Consider the following 21,940-nt stretch of genomic DNA (forward strand, 5'->3'; position numbering starts at 1 on the left):
GTCTACAGAGTGAGTTCCAGGACAGCCAGGGCTACACAGAGAAACCCTGTCTTGAAAAAAACCAAAAACAAAAACAAAAAAAAAAACCCTTATTACCTCAGCTCTTCCCTCCGTCTCCTAAAGCGTAGGGACACAAGTCCCACCCTTTCTATGGAGTCCTTTCTGTCTCCACGCACCCTGGTTTCAGTTTCCTTTCCCGGTGACACCCGGTTCGGGTAAATCAGCTGCTAGAATTCCTGGCTAAGACTTTAGTTTGGCTCCGCCCAACTCGGGGACGGGGGCGGGTGCTAATGTAAGCCTCTCCCTCTCCGCCAATCACTGAAGTCGACGGTGTGGCCACAAGCCGCTTGTCCAGCCCAGCGCTGGGCGGGATTGTGTCTTAGCCAATGAGAGCGCCACGCGGGAAGGGCGTGGCCAAGCCTCCGGTCGCCCCACGGAGGCCGGAACGCCGAGCGTCCACAGCCCGGTAACCCATTCCACTGTTCGCGATCTGGGTCCTCCGGAGTCGGGGGAGGGTGAGAAACGGGTCCTCTAACCGCTTGGAGGATTGGAAATTGCAACGGGAGCGCTGGAAGGAGCGGCAGTGGACGGTCAGAAGGTACAGGCCCCGAAAGGGTGTGCGGAGCGGGGCGGAGGGGCTAGCCCGTTCCCGGGAAGGGCTGCTGCCCCGGGTGATGCCCCTGTAGACAAGGCTTCTGCTCTCCGGCTGAAGTCGAACGCCCTGCAGGATGCTGCACCTCTGCACAACTCTACTTCTAAACCCTATCGGCTTCCTTCCAAAACTCCCCAGCAACCCTTGCAGCTGCTGTATGCACCCATTTGTTCCTTGTCAGAAGCCAAAACTTTGCGGGGCGGTGGTGGCGCATGCCTTTAATCCCAGCACTTGGGAGGCAGAGGCAGGCAGATTTCTGAGTTCGAGGCCAGCCTGGTCTACAGAGTGAGTTCCAGGACAGCCAGGGCTACACAGAGAAACCCTGTCTCGGGAAAAAAAAAAAAAAAACAGAAGCCAAAGCTTTAACCTCTGCTCTGCGAATCTATTTACTTATTTGTTTGCTTCCTTATTTAAAAAAAAAAAAAAATTGTATGCATGTTGTGTCTGTATACTACATGCGTGCCTGAATTGGCCAGAAGAGGGCGTCAGGTTTTCTGGGACTGGAGTTAGATGGTTATGAGCAGCCATGTGGGGGCTGGGAATCAAACCCAGGTCCTCTGGAAGAGCAGCCAGTGCTCTTAAGCACGGAGCCATCTCCCCAGGCCCTTTGCATAATTTTTGTTCCTTGCCCAAATGAATAAATAAATAAATATATAAACAAAGATTCTTAATTGTTATGTATGTGTGTATACTATATACATATATAATACATATAAACTATAAAGACCTAGAAGGCGAAACTGTTTGCTTAAGGTTACACACAAAGTCTAGTTTATTTCAGAAAAGCTTATGTAGTGCAAAACTGATGTCTGAGAGTGGAGCTAACTAGAGAAGGCACTTTGTTGCAGCCCCTACGACCACAGTGCAGTTCACTTAGGCAGACTTTGGGGGTGAGAGTTGAGACAGGGTTTCTCTGTGTAGGCCTTCTGTCCTGGAACTCACTATGTAGACCAGGCTGAACTTTTTGTTTCTTAGAAGCAATACGATAATTTAGAGAGTCAAGTAAGTACCCGTTTGGAGATGTAGCCCAGCTAGAGATTTCCTTAGAGGACCTTAGAAAGTAAGGTCCTGTGTTTGATCTTCAGCAAGGCACGGGGATCAAGGATCGCAAGAAAGCTAAAATGAAAAATATTTTGTTGGTTTGTTTTAAGAAAGATTGGATCAGGGCTACAGAGATGGCTCATCAGTTAAGAGCACTGCCTGCCCTCCCAGACGTCCTGAGTTCAGTTTCCATCCATGGTGGTTCACAACCATCTGTAATCATAGTACTATATGGGGTCCAGTGCCTCTTCTGATCTGCCGGTGTAGCTGCAGACAAAACATCCAACATATACAGAAAATAAAATTTTAAAAAGAAGAATGGCCGGGCGGTGGTGGCGCACCCCTTTAATCCCAGCACTTGGGAGGCAGAGGCAGGCGGATTTCTAAGTTCTGAGTTCGAGGCCAGCCTGGTCTACAGAGTGAGTTCCAGGACAGCCAGGGCTTCACAGAGAAACCCTGTCTCGAAAAAAAACAAATAAAAAGAAGAATGATTGAATCTCCTGGCTGGTCTCTTCCCTGCACCATTCCTGCCTTTAAGGGAAGAGAGTCAGCCCCTGGACTCTTAGTGGAGTTGTTTGCCCTGTAGTAGAATCATGTGACCTTTGAAGAGCACGTATTCCTTCTAATCTCAGCTGGAGGTACAATAAGAGTAATGTTTTTATTGTTTCTTTTTATTCTCTCACACAATACATTCTGACCACATCTTCCCTTCCCTCCACATCTCCCCCGCCCCCAGCTATCCTCTCCCCAGATCCACTGCTCCTTTCCAGCAAGGAGGAGGTCTCCCAGGGCTATCACCCAAATACTCCATACAAACCTTCAGATCAAGGATGGCCAAGGTAACCCAGGAGGAGAAGCAGGATCCCAAGAGCAGGCAAAGGAGTCAGAGACCCCCACTCCCACTTTAGGAGTCCCACAAAACCCTCCAAACTAAGCAACCATGACGTATTTGCAGAGGCTCCATCTCAGAGTGTTGCAGGCTCCGTGATTGCTGCTTCATGTCTCTGTGAGCCCCTACGAACCCTGCCTTGTTGATTCTGTAAGCTGTGTTCTCGTAGTGTTGTCACTCCTTCTGCCTCCTACCATTCCTCCTCCCCCTCTTCTGCAGGGTCCCCCCCCCAAAAAAAAAGAAAATAAATCGATTGAATGATCCCTAATAATATTCAGCTGTACTCATAGGTTAGTGCCTAGAGGCTTGATCCTGTGGCAGCTGATGGGAGCAAGATGAAGAAGTATTTATTTATTTATCTATTTATTTAATGTATGTGGGTACAGTGTTGTCTTCAGACACACCATAAGGGCATTGGATCCCATTACAGATGGCTGTGAGCCACCATGTGGTTGCTGGGACTTGAACTTAGGACCTCTGGAAGAACAGTCAGTGCTCTTAACCACTGAGCCATCTCTCCATCCCCATGATGATGGAGTTTTAATTCCCATTATAGACAAGACAGCAGTGAGAAGGGAAAAGTGGGAGAGCATACATTGCTCTGCCTGCTTTGTGTCAAGGAAAACAGTTTTGTATCTTTCCTTACCTGCCCCTAAGGAAAGCTTCAGGGACAGCAAAAATCACGAACACTCAAGACCAACATCAGTCTTTACTGTTTATGCTTTAGCCCAGCATAAACAAATGCTGACTCACAAAATTCAGTGGAAATTAACTGGATGAACCAGATACCATTAGTGGAAATATCACTTGTTAAGTTGGATAATATGTACATTAATAACCCCTATACTTTTTTTTCCTTTGAAGCTGGATCTTAGGTCGTTTTGGCTGACCTCAAATTCATTATGTAGCTAAGGCTACCCCCAGTGCTCCTGTCTCCAGCTGCCAAGTGTTGGTATCACAGGCATGCACTACAGGACTTCTACTAATACTTTTGTGTATTTCAAAGTTACTACTAGAATAAAAAGTGCCGCCTGTTGCAACTATTAAATAGTATTCCCTGGAAAAACTGCAGTAAATTATAACAACTACTTTTTGGAGAGAAAGGACAAGGACCAAGATTGGGAATAGGGGCAATGTAAACTAATATTTTCTATACCTTTAAAAAATTATTTTAACTCTGCACCTTCTCTCTCTGACTCTCTTCTCTCCGGGACCCGTTTCTCCCTCTCTCCCCTCTTCCGTCTCTCCATGTGTTCCTGGATGGCTTCTCTTTCTTTCTTTCTCTCTCTGTTTCTCTCTGTCTCTGTCTCTCTGTCTCTCTGTCTCTCTGTCTCTCTCCACCATTCTCAACTCCCCTTCCCATGCCCTAAATTAGTCTATACTAAAATTATTTTATAGCTGGGCAGTAGTGGCGCATACCTTTAATCCTGGCACTCGGAAGGCAGAGGCAGGTGGTTCTCTGAATTTGAGGCCAGCCTGATCTATAGAGCTACTTCTGGGATAGCCAGGGCGACACAGAGAAACCTTGTTTCAAAAACAAAACAAGAAAAAGTTATTTTATGTATATGTCTTAGTTAAAGTGGAAGTTTCTGGATATGTCACGTGATAAACACTCAACGTGTTTTTGGGTGAGTCTGCATCACCTGACATATCCAGAGACTTCCATTTCACTTTATTAGGGTTTCTGTTGCTGTGAAGAGATACCATGACCATGGCAACTCTAATAAAGGAAAGTATTTAATTGGGTTTGGCCTACAGTTTCAGAGAGTTTGCCCATTGTCGTCATGGTAGGTAGCAGGGCAGTGGGCAAGCAGACATGGCACTGAAGAAGGAGACTTCTACATCTTGATCCCAAGGCAGTGGGAGACTGTGTACCACCACATTGGCCATTGCCTGAGCATATGAGACCTCAAAGCCCGCCCCCACAGCGACACACTTCCTCCAGCAAGGCCACACCCACTCCAACAAGGCCACGCCCCTAATAGTGCCACTCCCTATGGGCTTATGGGGGCCAATTACATTCAAACTACCTCAATGTATGCATTTTGCCTACCTGTATATAGGCATACCTCTTACATACCTGATGTCCTCAGAGGCCAGAAGAGGATATAGATCCCTTGGGACTGCAATATAAATAGTTGTAAGTCACCATATTAGCCCCAGGAATCAAATCTGGTCCTCCAGAAGAACACGTGCTCCTAAACACTGAGCCGACTCTCAAGACCCTTTTATCTGTCTTTTCACTGTATAATTGAAACGTTTGAAATAAGAACAAAAAAAAAAATCACACACCCCGACTTGGTGGCCCATGTCTACATCCCAGCACTTAGGAGGCTGAGGCAGGATCGATTCGACTTCCTGTCCAGATGCGTTACTGAGACCCTGGATTTGTTTGTGTTTGTGTGTTTTGTAAACCAAACAATAAATAAATAAACCATGAGATTATGGATGATTTGGTTCAATAAAATGTCCAGTAGAGAACGGATGTCTTTCCCATTCAGAGTCCAGATGGCGCAGTGGGAGATGCTACAGAGCCTTGGCAGCCCATTCCTGGACCAGTTGCACCAGTTGTATGCCCAGAGCATCCTTCCAGTGGATGTCCGACAGCATTTGGCTGCCTGGATTGAAGACCAGAACTGGTGAGGGCTTGGGGGTTCAGGTGGCTCCTGAGCACACAGGGTCCTAGAGGCATCCTGGGAGATCTCAGAGCAGCAGTCAGTGTACAGAGCCCTTGTCACACCCCATCCTCAGGAGGGAAGCTGCACTAGGCAATGATCATTCCAAGGCCAACATGCTGTACTTCAACATCCTGGACCAGCTGAACCAGTGGGACCACTACAGCTCGGACTCCGATTACTTTTTATTGCAGCATAACTTGCGAAAATTCAACCGGGACATTCAGGTACTTGGAAGAGCTGGGGATAAAAGCGTAAGCCTTTGAGTATAGCATAAAAGCTGGGATATAAAGTCTGGACTTGGGGTGTCCCTAGCAGAGTAAAGGACTGAATCTAGATTCAGGGACTGTGAAGGAAGAAAAATACTGGAGACACTGAAGGCAGGGTCTGGATTGGCAGGTCATTAATGTAGTTAAATGGAACTGTGCTTCTGCTTTTCCTACTTAGACCTTTCCCAATGGCCCGACTCAGTTGGCTGAGATGATCTTTAATCTTCTTCTGGAAGAGAAAAGGATTCTGAATCAGGCCCAAAGAGCTCAAGAGGTAAGGTCAGTGTGATACTGACATTTGAAAGCCCCTGGAACAGCAAGAGGAGGACATTTGGGGAACTTGTCTCAGACCAGGATCTCCCCCCTCACTCTGCAGTAAAATTTCAGGTCTGGATTTTAGAGACAAAAACTTTAGAGTTAAGGCAGGAGCCGGGGAATGTGGCCCATGCTGCTTATCCCAGCACTTGGGCTGCAGAGGCAGGTGGATCTCTGCGAGTTTGAGCCCAGCTTGGTCTATATAATGAGTTCCAGAACAGCCAGGGCTACACAGAGAAACCCTGTCTTCAAAACAAAACCAGACAAACAAATGAAAAACATATCAGAGTTCAAACATGTTCAGAACCTATTACTTCAGGTGCAACCCAGGCCGGCCCCCGAAGCAGCAGTGGAGAGCCAGCAGAATGAGATTGAAACTCGCATCATGGATTTACAGGCTGTGGTTGAGGTTGGTGGATGTGTCAAGTGTTGGGTAGGGAGGACTCAGCTTTTCTGCCCTCAGAAACAGCCTCACTGGGGTCCTATCTCCTCTACAGATGTTGGTGAGATCCATCAGGCAGCTGAAGGACGTGCAGGATGTCTTCAGCTTCAGATACACAATTCTCAATCAAAGTAGGTCCACCCAAAGTGGGAGAAGGACAGGGGCCATCTTGGGAACCTAGTTGGAAGGACAACAGAAGCTGAATGCTCCAGCGAGCAGTTGTCACTTACAGCCCTGTGCCTCAGCGTCAGTAGTGCTGTCGATATGTAAAACAGAGGTGTCTGGCGTGTGTGGAGGGTGGACTAGAGATGTAACTGAGGAATAGTCAGCAAACCACGGAGGGATTGTGTAGAAAACTGCAGGTTGAGTGGGCTTCTGGTCCGTTCAGAATTTTTGCCTGTGGGATTCCAGGTGCCTGTACTTTGTCTGGTTCTTTCTTCCTCCCCATCCAACATTTTCTGTTTCTGACTGAGAACCCAGGGCAGAAAAGAGCAGAAGGAACCTGTGGTCTGAGTTTTGGTCTTGCCTTTCAGAGAAGACATCATCTTCGGACCCCCATCAGAGCCAACAGCGGCAACTTGTGCAGATGACAGCCAATGAACTGGACAGAATGAGAAAGGTGGAGGCAGGGCACAGAGGGGCAGCAGGGAACTGGGGGACAGCAGTGGGGGTTTGGGGGGCAGCAGGGACATGTGGGAGGGGGGTCGAGGCAGCAGGAAACTGGGGGGCAGCAGGGGGAGGTCGGGGCACAGCAGGGAACTGGGGGAGGGGGTTAGGGAGCAGTAGGGAACTGAGGGGAGTCAGAGGGCCGTCAGGGGGCAGCAGGGAAATGGAGGAGAGGGGAGTGGGGGGGCAGCAGGAAACTAGGGGAGGGGGTCAGGGCAGCAGGGAACTTGGGGGAGGGAATTGGGAGCCCTGACCTCACTGCCTTAGTTTTCTGTTCTCCTCTTCATCAGCTGGATGAGGGGGTACTAAGAGGTACTTAGCCCTCATGAGTTCTCATTCCTAGGAGGTTCTGGATGTCTCCAAAGGACTAGTTGGCCGATTAACCACCCTGGTGGACCTGTTGCTGCCCAGACTGGACGAGTGGAAGGTGCAGCAGCAGAAGTCCTGCATTGGAGCCTCGCCTCCCAAGCTGCAGCTGGAACAGCTGGAACAGTGGTAAGAGGAAAAAATGGACGCCTTTTCCCATTCTCGTGCACACAGGGCCTAGTCCTCATGGTGCTTAGTTTAGCAAGTGGGGGCTACGGTGGAGCTCGGCCGGAGAGTGCTCCTCCTGTACACACAAGTCCTGGATTCGATTGTCAGCACAGAAGGAGAGCAGAAAGGCAGAAAGGGGAAGGGAAACAGCAGCAGGTGACCCTTTTGCCGCTCTCTGCTTTGACTGTGACTGTATCCTTTGTCCACAACACTCAGGGAGGCCTGTGTGTAGCCGTTGCCTTGGTAAAGAAGCCATGGAAAGCAATGGATTAGTCCACAGTCACGATCTATTCTCTGCTTTGTTTGCTTTCGAGACAAGATCTCACTATGTAGCTTCGAATAGCCTGGAACTCACTGTGTTGACCAGGCTGGCTTTGAACTGACCAATTCTCCAGTCTCTGCCTCCCCAGTGTTGGGATTAAAGGCATGGGCTACCACGCCCACTTAATAAAATAAATCCTTAAGAAAATAAATGGAATATTATAAAATGTACATTAAAACACTTTTTAAAAAAGATTTATTTACTTATTGCATGTATGTGGGTATAGTATCACTGTCTTCAGACAGCACCAGAAGACAGCATTGGATCCCCATTACAGATGGCTGTGAGCCACCATGTGGTTGCTGGGAATTGAACTCAGGACCTCTGGAAGAGCAGTCAGTGCTCTTGACCACTGAGCCATCTTTCCAGCCCCATTAAAACACTTCTTAATAATTTATTTTTATTTACAGTGCAGTTTTGTCTGCATGTATGTTTGTGTGATGGTATTAGATCCCCTGGAACTAAAGTTACAGACAGGTGTGAGGCACTGTGTGGATGCTGGGAATTGAACCCAGATCCTCTCAAAGAGAAGCCAGTGCTCTTAACCACTGAGCCATCTCTCTAGACACCATTTCTTGAATTTTAAAATTTTCAACTACTGTGTGTGTCTGTATGATGGGGAGGGCACACATGTTCTCTGGTGTGTGTATGGAGCTCAGAGGAGAACTTTGTGGGGTTGTCTACTGCCATCTTTATATGGGTTCCAGGGACACAACCCAGGGACCCAGGTGGCCAAGCTTTCTTGATAAGCACTTTTACCCACTGTGCCATGTCTCGGGCTGTTGGCGCATTTTCTGAGGCTTTATAAAAGATGGTTCTGAGCTGAATGTAGTATTGGAGTCTAGCAGTCCAAGTCCCAGGGAAGCAAACACATGAGAACCAAAAGTTCAGGCTAACCTGGAGTATATAGTGGGACCCTATCTCGAAAGAAACACACACACTAAGGGTCTGAGGAAATGGCCCCATGAGGAACATGCTTGCTATGCAAGCATAGGGCCTGAGTTCAGATCCCTAGTACTCACTTCAAAGCTGGACACAATACCAGGCACCCATAACCCCAGCACCAGGTGGGCAGAAATAGGCAGATATCAGGGTTTGCTGGCCAGCCACTTAAACAAAATGGTGAGGTCCAGGCTCACTGAGTGATATTGTCTCTTTTTTGTTTGTTTGTTTGTTTGTTTGTTTGTTTGTTTTGTTTTGTTTTGTTTTGTTTTTCGAGACAGGGTTTCTCTGTGTAGCCCTGGCTGTCCTGGAACTCACTCTGTAGACCAGGCTGGCCTCGAACTCAGGAACTCAGAAATCCACCTGCCTCTGCCTCCCAAGTGCTGGGATTAAAGGCGTGCGCCACCACCGCCCAGCTGAGATTGTCTCAAAAAAGATGAAGACACTCAATTCTTGTGTCCCAGGCTGGCCTTGAACTCACTATATAGCTGAGAATGAACTAGTATTGCCTTCACCGCCTCAGAGCAGGAACTTGCAGTGTATATCCCTGTGCCTAGTTGATGCCGTGCTGGGGATCAAATCTAGGGATTTGTACTTACTTACTTCCACCAAATGAGCTACATCAATAACCCCTTGCATTTACTTATTTATTTTTGAGACTGGATCACAGTATATAATACAGGCCAGCCTTGAACTCTCAACCCTTCTACTTCAACTTTGATTGTGTGGGGATCACAAGAGTGAAGTCACACACCTTGGGCTTTTTTTTTAGCTCAAGTCAGTTTCCGACTCTCTACACTATTAAAAAGAGAACGCTCAAGCCTCAGTGGGGCCCCAGAAAACTTACACATTCTCTCTCCCTGAACTCTGTCACCCAGGTTGACGGCTGGAGCAAAGTTCTTGTTCCACCTTCGACAGCTACTGAAGCAGCTGAAGGAAATGAGTCTCACGGTTCAGTATGAGGGTGACATGTTTGGCCAAGGGGTGGACCTGCAGAATGCCCAAGTCATGGAGTTACTTCAGCGTCTGCTCCAAAGGTCTGGTGGCCTGGGAGGCATCTGTGGAGGAGAAACAATGAAGAAACACCGGGAGATGGTTGTTATAGACGAAGCTGTCATTTCTCCATACCTCTTTCCTTAGGTCCTTTGTAGTGGAAACTCAACCCTGCATGCCCCAGACTCTCCATCGACCCCTCATCCTGAAGACTGGGAGCAAGTTCACCGTCCGAACAAGGTTGCGTTTGCCAGCTCCTGCCTCGTTTCCCCTCCGCTGCTGTCGTGCCTTTTTTGACTACAGATCCTTTCCCTCATGAAAGACTTCCTTTTTCCCCCCCCTCAGTTCACCTTCCCTCCTAATCCTCTCCTCTTTTCTACACCTCTGGCTGTATCGAGAATTTGAGATTGACCACTGAATGCAATCATCTGTCCCCCTCCCAGACTGCTGGTGAGACTCCAGGAAGGCAACGAATCACTCAGAGCGGAAGTCTCCATTGACAGGTGAGCTGAGGCAGCTGAAGGGTGTGACTACAACAGCCAATAGGCACAGGCTGGAGGCAGGGGTACCCACTGCCTGGCAGGATCCTCCCTCAGACTGCCTTCTGTCCATCCGTCCCACTTCCCGCACACTGAGCATGTGCCAGGCGCCACGCACTCAGAGATTCCGTGTCTCTTCTGCCAGGTGGTGCCATGTTCATATGAGCTCAGGAAAGCAGTGTGAACAGAAGCTGTCTGACTACCAAGACCAAATTCCTGACTACTTTTACATCCCAGTGACTTCTTTTTTCTCTTTCTTTTCAGGAATTCAGAGTTACCAGGGTAAGTGCCTCCTGATAAGGACATGTATACTGCATGACCTCCAAAAGCACAAGTGGCAGCCCTGTGGGAGTTCAAGGGAGGGAGGGGACTTGTGGGGGCACATGGACACAGGTAGAGGGGGATCTGAAGTGAACTGGAATTTTGGTTTACTGCTAAGTTGTACTTTTTATTTTAATTTTTTTTTAATTTTGCTTACAGAAAGAATGTGTGTGTGTGTATGTGTGTCACACACACACAATCAAGAGAGGAAAAATATGAAAGTATGTGTACATCAGAGGACAACTAGTGGGCATGTTCTCTCCTTCCACCATGTGGGTCCTGGGAATTGAACTCAAGTCATCATACTTGTCCGAAAGCCCCTTTTCTTGCTGAGTCATCTCACTGTCCCTTTCCTGCTCATTTTTTAAAACTAACTCTGAGCAAGCCATGGTGGAACACAGCTGACTTTCAGTACTTAGGAGCCCGGGGCAGGAGAATCACTGGAAATACAAGGCCAGCCTGGGCTACACAAAGGAAAAAAGAGAGGGAAACAAAGAGACTAACACTGCTCTTTGTCTCCGTTGTATCTTCTCCCTGGAACAGCTTCCGGAAGTTCAACATTCTGACCTCAAACCAAAAAACCTTGACCCCCGAGGAGGGCCAGAGACAAGGCTTAATTTGGGACTTTGGCTTCTTGGTAAGAAGGGTTAACAGAATTGGCGTCTAATCCAGAGGAGCAGGAGCTGGAGCATTTCCAGGCCTTGGCCTCTGGGTCCCTTCCCTGGCATTGTGTTTCCTGAATTCGCAGACGCTGGTGGAGCAACGCTCTGTGGGTGCCGGAAAGAGCAACAACAAGGTAAGGGCTGGCGGCTCACCGGAGCAGTGGGCTGAGGCCAGCGACTCGCCAGGGAAACGCTGATCGCTGATCAGCTGATCGCTGTGCCCCTGCAGGGTCCCCTGGCTGTGACAGAGGAGTTACACATCATCAGTTTCGTGGTGGAATACGTCTACCAGGGTCTGAAGATGAAGCTGCAGGTGAGCGGGGAGCGAAAGAGGCAGCAGATTTAGAGGAAGGGGCAAGGAGGGCATGAACAACAGAGTCCTGGAGTGGGGACATTGTCACCCACGCACCGATGCACCGATGACGCAGACATCTGCAGTTGTAAACATCCCGTTCTCCACCATGACCCCTGTCTGTCTTCCTCCCAGACGGACACTCTCCCTGTGGTGATCATCTCTAACATGAACCAACTCTCCATTGCTTGGGCATCCATTCTCTGGTTCAACATGCTCAGCTCAACTCCCAAGGTAGGAGGAGGAGGAGGAGGCGGTGAGCCGGTGAGGGGCAGAGAGGAAGCGCTGCGTCTGAGCCGTCCCACCCCCGACCCCGCAGGACCAGCAGGACCAGCAGTTCTTCTGCCAAGCTCCAAAAGCCCCCTGGAGTTTGCTGGGGCCTGTGCTCAGTTGGCAGTTCTCCTCTTATGTTGGCCGTGGCCTCGATTCTGAGCAGCTGGGCATGCTGAGGAAGAAGCTATTTGGTACCGTTTTCTTTGGACCATTCCCTAGGCTTGACTTGCCCCTACCCTGTGCCCTCTGCCTGGCCTTGGCCTCCTTCAGTCATCCCAACCGTCTGTGACTCTGGTCCACAGGAAAGAGCTGTAAAATGGAGGATGCACTGTTGTCCTGGGTAGACTTCAGCAAGGTAACGCGCTGCAGCCTGTGTCCGGATAGTCCCCGGTCCAAACACTGGGCCCACCCCCAGCCTTCCCATAGTTCCACATCCCTTCCTGCCTTTCTGTTCCTCCTTCAGCGAGAGAGCCCCCCTGGCAAGATCCCTTTCTGGACCTGGCTGGACAAAATCCTGGAGCTGGTACATGACCACCTGAAGGATCTCTGGAATGATGGGTAAGGCCTGGTTCTGCCTTCTTTTGTTTTCCTCTACTCGGCTCAGGACTGCGCTTAGTGCGCCCCCTGGTGTCACAAGGTAGAGACAAACAAAAACAAAACAAATCGGTGCAGGTCCCCATTAGTAATAGCAGTTGTCTGTATTTGTCAAGCACCTACTGAGTTGCAGAGCCTGCCGGGTGCTTACAGTCCTTAGGACCACACTGGGTGGGGGGTACTTCCACCTTCAGTTCCATGAGAAAACCCAGACTTAGAGAAATTAGGAACTCGATCAATGGAGTTGAGGAGAGAGGGAGGTGGGGAGAGGTGTGTCAGTCTGTCTGTCTATTATGTGTCTGGCTGGCTGTCCTGAAACTTGCTGTGTAGACCATATTGGTCTGCCTACACTTGCCTCTGCCTCCCAAGCACCGGATTACAGGCATTCGGTCCAATGCCCAGCTCTATTAGATTTTTATGTGTTTATTTTGTGTGCAAGCGTGTGTGTTTGCGCCCGCGTGCACGTGGAGGTCAGAGTATGGCTTACAGAGGTAGGTTCTCTCCTTCCACCATGTGGGTCCTAGAGACTGACCTCAGGTGGCCAGGCAGGCGGGAGGTACCTTTAGCTGCTGAGCCAGCTCCTCACACCCACCTGGTGCTTTCCTCAGTCTCTCCACTGAATCTTCACAAGTGGGTCCAGGACCTTGGGGTCTAACAGGCTTTATTTGCTCCAGTCGCATCATGGGCTTTGTGAGCCGCAGCCAGGAACGCCGACTGCTGAGGAAGATGGTGTCTGGCACCTTCCTACTGCGCTTCAGTGAAACTTCTGAAGGGGGCATTACTTGCTCTTGGGTGGAGCACCAGGATGACGGTCAGCAGCACCCCTACCCCTACTGTATCATTCCAGCAATCTGCTTTCTGCCAGGCACCCCACACACCCTCCAACTCTGATCCTCTGTCTGCTCTTGGCTTGGGGCCGGTGTCTGTTTGGGCAGGGAATCCCTGGGCTAGTCTCACTTCTAGTTATGCATGTGTTCTTCAGATAAAGTCAACTTCTACTCCGTGGAACCCTACACCAAGGAAGTGCTACAGTCGATCCCACTGACAGAAATCATCCGCCACTACCAGGTTCTTGCCGAAGAGAACGCCCCTGAGAACCCACTCCGCTTCCTCTATCCCCGAATCCCTCGGGACGAAGCTTTTGGGTGCTACTACCAGGAAAAAGGTTGGGGTCATTGACGTACATCCTAGAACGAAAGTATTCTCAGATATTGATAGATCTGGCTCCCTCCTTACACACACACACACACACACACACACACACACACACACACACGGCACGTTTGTGTACAGTGCACGCTCGTTAATAAGAAGGTACCCTTGTCAGGACCGTCTTGCGCCAGGGGAACTTTTGACCTGTGTGACCAACACATTGATCTCTCCCATCTCCTGTCTGTATCCCCACAGTTAATTTTGAAGAACAGAGGAAATATTTGAAACATAGACTCATTGTGATCTCTAACAGGTGAGACACAAGCCCTTCACTGGCAGTCCTCTGGCTGATAGTGCTTCCAGCTGCCTAATTCCAGTCCCTCCCCTCTCCTCTCCACCCCCTCCCCGACTCACCAACCTCTAGTGTTTTCCCCGCTTCGAGCTGCTCCTCGCTCATGGTTTCCTGCTGCCATCTTTTCCACTGTCTCCCTGATAGTAATGATCACAACAGTTCCTGTGGGACCAACCCTTCCTGATGACAGAGTACTAGAGTTAATGAAAAAAAAAAAAAAAAATCCGTTGACTCCTTATGAGGACCCACTGTAGTAGGTAACAACAACGTTGGCCATGCTTATTAGGAGTGTGTTATTGCTGAGAGTTCTGTGTGTTTTCTGATTTCACTGAAGCTTCAGACGTGCGAGGCATGAGAGGCATGAGAGGCATGACCGGTATCAGCTAAAGAAACGGAGTTTCAGTATTGATAAGGCAGTGAGTGTCCTTTAAGGTACACGGCTAGTGAACGACCTAGCTCCGTCAGATCATTTACTGATAGATCAATTAATGGGTTACTGATCGATCAATTAATGGATTGACTCTGTTTGAGACAGAGCTCCTGCTGGCCTGGAACAGGTTATATAGAGCAGGCTGGCTTTGAACTCACATAGATTTCCCTGCCTCTGACTCTCAGGTTTTGGGATTAAAGGCACCAGAGCTCAGCTTATTTTTTTGTATGCATGTTTTGCCTGCATGTATGTCTGTGCAACACTTTTGTATCTGGTGCCTGTGGAGGCTAGAAGCAGGTGTCAGAGTCCCTGGCGCTGAGCTTACAGATGGCTGGGAGCCGCCCTGTGGGTGGTGGGATTCAAACCTGTAGCCTTGAAGGAGCAGTAATACTTCTCTTTGTTTGAGAAGTTGCTCACTCCTTTGCTTGAGGCAAAGTCTCATGTAGCTGAGGCTAGCCTTCCTCAGCTTTCCCAAGTGCTGAGTTTACACCCCCACTTTTATTTTCTGTCCCTCACTTGTTTGTTTTCTGAAATAGAAGCCCAGGCTTGTCTGAAGCTCATTACACAGTCTTCACTGGCCTTGAACATGTGACATGCGACATGTTTCTTGCCCTGGCCTGAGTGCTGGGATTTTTATAGGGATTTTTATTGGGATTCATTTAATTAGCTATTCTAACAATGACATGATATCCCACTGTGGGTTTGCATTTTCCTAATAACAAGTTAAACACGTGCTTTTTCATATGCTTTGCCATGTGTGTATCTTCTTTTGAGGAATGTCTGTGTAGATCTTCGACCCAAGCCAGGTGTGGCAACATGGGCCGGTAATCCAGCATAGGAGAGAATGAGGCAGCAGGATTGAGCATTTTGAGGCCAGGCTGGGTTCCGTAATGAGACCCCCATCTCAAAGAAAAACAGTAGCTCTTTGGCCCATTTGTAAATAAGATTATTTGCTTTTTAAAGATATATTCACTTTTACTGATGTGCAGGAGGGTTTTGGCTTTCACGCCTGTGCACCACATGCGTTCAGTGCCCTCAGAGGCCAGAAGGAGAGGTCATCAGATCCCCTGGAACTGGAGTTACAGAAGTTGTGAGCCTCCATGCAGGTGCTGGGAACCAAACCCTGGTCCTCTGCAACAGCAGCCAGTGCGCTGACCACTGAGCCATCGTGCCAGCCACTTATTTCCCTTTTTACTGTTGAGGTTTTGTTTGGGTTTTTTTGTTTGTTTTGTTTTGTTTTGTTAAGTTCCTTTAACTCCTGGATAGTAAGTCTTTGTTGAGTGAATAGTTTATAAGTATTATTTCCCACTTGCAAGTTGCCTGTTATCTCGGGTGATTGTTGCTTTTGTTGTGAATTTTCCTAGTTTGATTTAATTACAGTTGATCTGGTTTCTGCTTTTGTATGCTTTCAGGGCTACGTTATTGTCTATATCACTGTTGCAAGGTTTTCCCTTTCTTTTAAGGTTTATTTTATTTTAATTATACATATGTGTCTGTGTGTGGGTATGTGCAGAAGAGGATTTTCCATCTCCAGGATCTGGAGTTTCAGGCAGTTATGAGCTGTCCAGTGTAGGTGCTGGGAATTGAACTTAGGACCTCTGCAAAAGCAGAATTCCCTTCAAAAACCGCTGACCCATCTCTCCAGCCCTCTTTTAGAATTTTATAATTTCAACTTTTATATTTAGGTTTTTCATTCTTTTTGTGTAGTTTTTTTTTCTTTAAGGGTTTTGTTTGTTTGTTTGTTTGTCTTTTCCTCAAGGTAGGAACAAGGTTTCTCTCTGCAGCCCTGGCTGCCCTGGAACTTGCTCTGTACACCAGGCTGGTCTCCAACCCACAGAGATCTGCCTGCCTCAAGTGTGCACTACCATGTCCTGCTTAAAATGTACTTTTATTATTTTTAATTATGTATATGTGTATATACATATGAGTGTAGGCACCTGTGGGACCAGAGTCCTCCGCTCGGAGAGGGCTGGAGTCCTTCCTAGAGCTGGACTTACAGGCAGTTGTGAAGCACCTTACATGGTGCTGGGAACTGAATGTGGGTCTCTGCAGTTCTGTCGCTTTTGCCACTCTCCATACTGAGTGCACTCTCCATACCGAGCTTCTCTCAAGCCCCCGTGTTGATTTCAAAACTATATTTATTTCTGTATGTATGTGTGCACATGTGTGTGCATAACACAACACATGTGTAGAGGTCAGTGAACAATGTGCAAGAGTCGGTTCCTTCCTTCTACTGTGTGGGTCATGGGACTGGACTCAAACTGTTACGTTTAATAGTACATGCTTTTACCTGCTGAGCCATTGTTCTGGCTCCATGGTTTTTGCATGTGGTAGAAGATACAAATCTAGTTTAATTCTTCTGTAAATGGATTTCCAGTATATTGAGGAGGCTGTAGTGTGTGTGTGTGTGTGTGTGTGTTTGTGTGTGTGTATTTGTCACCTTCATTAAAAAATTAGTTAGCTCTTCTGGGTCTACATTCTGTTTCCTTGGCCCATATGTCTGATTTTATGTTGGTACCATGCTATTCGGTTACTATATCTTAATGTTATTTTATTGTGTGAGCTGTTGTTTTGAAACAGGGTCTCATGTACCTCAAACATAATACACGACTATGGCTGGCTTTGAACCTCTGATTCTCCTGCTTCTCCCTCCCAAGGGCTGGAATGACAGGCATGTATCATGCCCAGCCTACAGCTGCGCTAAGGGTCTTTTGTGAGTGCATATGAAGTTTGTTTCTGGAAAGAGTGGCATTTGGTAGAAATTGCATTAAATTTACAAATCATTTTGGGTGATATCGAGAATTCTGCTTTTAACCATCCTCTTGCCTCTGTTACGTGTCGTTGTTCCCACTGATGCGATAGTCTGAGCTGGAGAGGCAGCTCAGCAGTTAAGAGCAGCTGGCCGTTCTTGCATAGCACCTGGGTTCAGTACTCAGCACCCACAAGGTTGCTTACAACCATTGAGCATCTGATGCTCTCATCTGGCCTCCACATATACCAGGTATGCATGTGGCATACATACGTACACACAAGCAAAATACTTGTACACAGAAAATAAAAATAAAATTTAAAAACTCTAAATAATAATTTGAGATTTACCCGATCAGTAAATGAGAGGATTCAAATCCTAACAAGCCTGATTTCAAGGCCAGATGTGGTGGCTGGTGCCTGTAATTCCAGTGCTTGGGGAGTGGAAGGTGGCAGAAGTTCCAGTCTAACCTTGGCTATGTAGAGATTTGAAGGCCAGCCTGTGCTACATGAGACTTTGTATCCATATCATAAAATCTTATGATAAAGCCCATGGTCTTTATCCCTTTGCTTCTCACCATTATCACCCAGGCAGGAAATCTCACTATGTAGACTAGTCTCAAACTCAAAGAGTTCGGCCTGCCTCTGCCCCCTGAATTCTGGGATTAGATAGGTACACAAGCACCCCTAGCTCCCCACCACCTTCTTAGGCTAGACATACAGCCCCTGCTTGCGCTACGAGCCTCACTTTATTTCACCCACTGAGCCTTGTCCCATTGTCTGTCCTGGTATACCTAGGCAGCCGGACGAGCTGCAGCAACCTCTGGAGCTCAAACAGGATCCAGAGTCGTTAGATCTGGATGCAGAACTCATGTCAGCGATGGAGTTAGCACAAGACCTGGAGTTGGAGTCAATGCTGCAGTCTGGACTGGATCTGGGCACAGATCTGAAACTAGATCCCATACTGAGTCCAGACCCACAGATCATGCTGGAGTCAGACCCGACACGTGCATTGCAGCTGTTGGCAGAGCCAGATTTGCCTCAGGACCTGCAGCAGCTGAACACAGAGGGTATGGAAAGTAAGTGATCGCTCACCATTGCCAAAAGGTGAGCTCCAATTTCCTCATTCCTTTCCTGGTGATTCCTTTTGTTAGGAAATGCAAGGGCCTCCCCTGTCCCACCCTGGTCCTCCATTTCCCAAGAGCCCCATTCAGCCCCAGAGTGCACCTTTCCTGCTAAAGTTGGGAGCTTCTAACATGGATCAGGACCTGATGTTTCTCTGTGTGTTCTCTAGTCTTCAGAAACAATATAAATATTGATGACATCATGCCCAACGGTGACCCGGTGTTGGCTGGCCAGAGCATCATAGAGGAGGCTTACATGTCCTGCTCCAGCCATTTTGACGTGGACGGACCCTTGATTCCTTCTGAGGACTAGGAGCTGTGTTCCCATTTTGTCCCTCCTAACTCCCACATCTGACAGTGGGAAGCCGAGGCCTTCTAAGCTGGGTTAGCCATGAACTTTGGAGTAAGAGGTAAAAGCGTGACATGGTTTCACAGGTGCAGCAAAGAGTCAGAACAGACGCAGGCCATAGTCTTTCTAGGATCCTGAGGCTGCCTGCCATGCTGGGAGACACAGGGGTCTTGAGGGCAGGTCAGGACATTTGGGAGGTCCTTAGAGGGTCTGAGGCAGTGGTGTCTTTCCCATATGGAACCATTTTAATGTTTTGATAATTGGCTAAGTTGATGTGAAGCAACATCTGGTCTTTATGGGGAGCTCAGACATGGATGGAATTTTGTCCTTCCTCCTCCGTTGCTACCCTGGGTCCCGTCAAACCCAGAGACTTGCCCATGGTAGGCAACCACGGTGGCACCGAGCCCAAGCCCTTCAGTTCTCTCTTCTGGTTACCTCAGGTCTCCTCCCTTCGCTCCTGACTCCAGTTTTAAGTTTCCTTCTTTTCCTGTAGAGGCTGAGAGCTGTCTGCTTCAGCTCACCATGTGGAACAGAATTACTGCTAGCATCACCCTTGCCATACTCAGCTCCTCCCCTACAAAGCAATTCTGACGCTCTAAAGAAGATGGAAGCTTTGCTGCTTTAGGTCGTCTTGACTCTACCTCCCCCCAGTGCTTGAGAAAATCACTCCTGGAAGTTTGAATGGTTTCTGAGCACTTGGGCATTAGTTCTTATAGTTCTTGGTAGAGCTGAGAGTTTGAAGAGAACTTAGCTATTTTACTATTTTACGAATAAGAGGGCATCGCTTCTTTTGTACAGTGTTTTGTTAACATGAAAGGAAAAAAAAACTACTATTCCTTAGGGGTGACCTGGGCAAGGACCGGGTTCCTTGGACTCAGAGCCTTGAAGGTCAGACATCTTTATGCCTTAGCCATTGTTGGGGAACCCAGGGGGCATTTGCCGCTGCTGTAAGGTGTGCTTGTGGTACAGCTTGTGGTAAACAAATGTGAGGACCAGTTCTGTGGCTGTTTCCTACCCAGTGCATCAGAACAGTTCAGGAAGGGGTTAATAATAACTGGGAGAGGGAACAGCAGTGCCAGCCCAGCATTGAAGGCGGCACAAGCAAACCAAGAACCAAGGAGGTGGATGAGGAAGGTGCACACAGGAGCAGAAGAAACTCAAGGAGCCAAAAGCAAAAGTCATGAGAAAAAGGTGCCCAACCAACACGTGAAATTAAACAACCCGGCAAAGCCAGGCAGGGCAGCATAGTGGGACCTCATAGCCGGTCTTCGGGGGTTGGGGGGATATAAGAGAATGTTCCTTGTGCCTCAGGTGATGGTACCACTTCATTCTGCTCCTTCGTAAGACCCTAGGTTCTCATGCTCTCACCACATTCTGAATAGCTAGAACAAACTGCTGTCCTGGAACATCATAATAAAATTTTGTCCTTCATACATCATAATAAACTTTTGTTAAAACAACAACAAAAAGTACTGTGGAAGTGTCTCTTCTCTAAACTCTCAGACTTTCTGTTCCTGAAAGCCAATTCTTAGAGACAAAAAGGCCAACAACCTACAGGCATTAGGTCATCAACTGTGGCTTCTCTCAAACCCACCCCAGGACAGTTCTCTGGTCATTCCTTCCTTCCTCTGGTCGGCACAGCAGTTTATGTCCCTTGGACTGTCGGGGTAGTGAAGGGACAGGCATATAGCTTTCGTTATTACTGAATCAGTGGTAAAGTCAAGACGTAAACCTGGATCTTCCCAGGCCAGTGCCTATAATCCCAGCGTTTGGGAAGTAGAGGCAGGGACAGGCGTTTAAGTCTCAGCCTAGAGTACATATTGAATTCCAAGACAGTCTCAAATACAAGAGTCCATATCCATCAGAGAAGCAGTACTGAGAGAGAAAGCCTACTTGTCTTAGACTATACTGCTGAAACCAGGTATGGTAGCTCATGTTTATAACACCAGCCCTTGGGAAGCTGAGGAAGGAGACCTGCCACAAGTGCAAAAGCCTGTTTGGGCAGTCTGGGAAGTCAAACCAAAAATTTACCAGTCTTGGTGGTACACCTGTGATCCTCAAGTAAGAGGATTGCTCTGAATTGGACATTATCCTGGTCAATGTATCAAGGAGTTCCAAGACTACATAGCAATACCCTATTTCAAAAAACAAACACCAAAAATTCAAGCCGGGAGTGACACTGCACTGAGGCAGGAAAACTGCCATAAATTCCAGACAGGCTGGTGGGAAACCATATTTTAAAACTGAAGTCAGTGGGCTGGAGAGGTGGCTCAGAGGTTTGAGTTCAATTCCCAGCAACCACATGGTGGCTCACAACCATCTGTAATAGGATCTGATGCTCTCTTCTGGTGCGTCTGAAGACCGCTACAGTGTACTCATATATACAAAATAAATAAATCTTTAAAATAAAATAAAACCGAAGTCGGGAGTTGTGGATATAGTTTAGTGGGTAAAGTTCTTGCCAGACAAACATGAAGACCAGAGATTGGAGCTCATTCCCCACCTATAATTCCAGCCCTTGGGAGGCAGAGACAGGATCTCCAAAGCAAGCTGATGAGGTAGCTTCAGTCTGCTAACCAATCAATCTGCTAAGCTAGGTTCAAGTGAGAGGCCTTGGTACAAAGCTGGGAGATGTGTCACACACCTTTAACACCAGCGTTAAAGAGATGGAGGGCAGATCTGTGTTGAGTTCAATGCCAGCTAAGACTACATAGTGAGACTGTGTGTGTGTGTATGAAAACACTCAACATCAATTTCTGGTCTCCACAATGCAGAATGCACATGCTCACAAAAGTGAACCTATATATACATACATGGACATCACACATACAGGTCAAAAAAGACAACATATTCCGGCATGGTATCTCCCATGTTGTCATTCAGTGAACACAAATGTGTCCATTCAGAACTCAGGATGCTCTGAGTCCTTTGACCTGAGATGTCAGAGTAGAAGGGGTTCATATTGTTATGGCCCTACTTTTCCCATCTCTTTTCTCTCCCAACTATACTTAGAAACTAGACCAAGAGAGCCACATAAATAAATCTTTATTGAAAAAAATACATAATTCTTTATAAATAGAATAAATAACAATCCTCTAAACTGTTACAAGGATAAATAATATCAAAATTTCCCTTCCCACTTAATAAATATGCAGCTTTGTCACAGGTCGGCATCACATGTCAGTCTGTATTGGTAGTTCTGTTAGTTTTTAGAGACTAGATTCTGTTAGAACTGAGAGACTAAGCAGGCAGTTACCAAGCTTCTGTCTGGAGCACTGTGAGTCTGCACATTTCCCTGAGTCAC

General features: G+C 47.7%; 1 protein-coding gene across 2 annotated transcripts; it reads left to right on the forward strand.

Annotated features, from left to right (window-relative positions):
- Positions 1 to 27: 27 nt before the first annotated feature.
- On the forward strand, positions 28 to 20,105 carry Stat2 (signal transducer and activator of transcription 2). Of its 2 annotated transcripts, XM_076920603.1 has the most exons (25): positions 28 to 598; positions 4,646 to 4,722; positions 5,084 to 5,221; positions 5,334 to 5,484; positions 5,705 to 5,800; positions 6,161 to 6,250; positions 6,339 to 6,414; positions 6,817 to 6,902; positions 7,293 to 7,444; positions 9,626 to 9,784; positions 9,888 to 9,980; positions 10,184 to 10,243; positions 10,544 to 10,561; positions 11,144 to 11,237; positions 11,349 to 11,396; positions 11,492 to 11,575; positions 11,750 to 11,848; positions 11,934 to 12,078; positions 12,190 to 12,242; positions 12,351 to 12,445; positions 13,156 to 13,292; positions 13,464 to 13,646; positions 13,889 to 13,946; positions 17,962 to 18,242; positions 18,458 to 20,105. In XM_076920603.1, exons 3-25 carry the CDS (start codon positions 5,091 to 5,093, stop codon positions 18,598 to 18,600), a joined length of 2,532 nt encoding a protein of 843 aa, XP_076776718.1. In that variant the 5' UTR covers positions 28 to 598; positions 4,646 to 4,722; positions 5,084 to 5,090; the 3' UTR covers positions 18,601 to 20,105. The 2 variants fall into 2 exon arrangements, with proteins under 2 accessions (XP_076776718.1, XP_076776717.1); XM_076920602.1 differs by lacking the exon at positions 4,646 to 4,722.
- The last annotated feature ends 1,835 nt before the right edge of the window (positions 20,106 to 21,940 follow it).

This window comes from Arvicanthis niloticus, chromosome 22 (assembly GCF_011762505.2).
Source record: "Arvicanthis niloticus isolate mArvNil1 chromosome 22, mArvNil1.pat.X, whole genome shotgun sequence".
NCBI lineage: Eukaryota > Metazoa > Chordata > Mammalia > Rodentia > Muridae > Arvicanthis > Arvicanthis niloticus.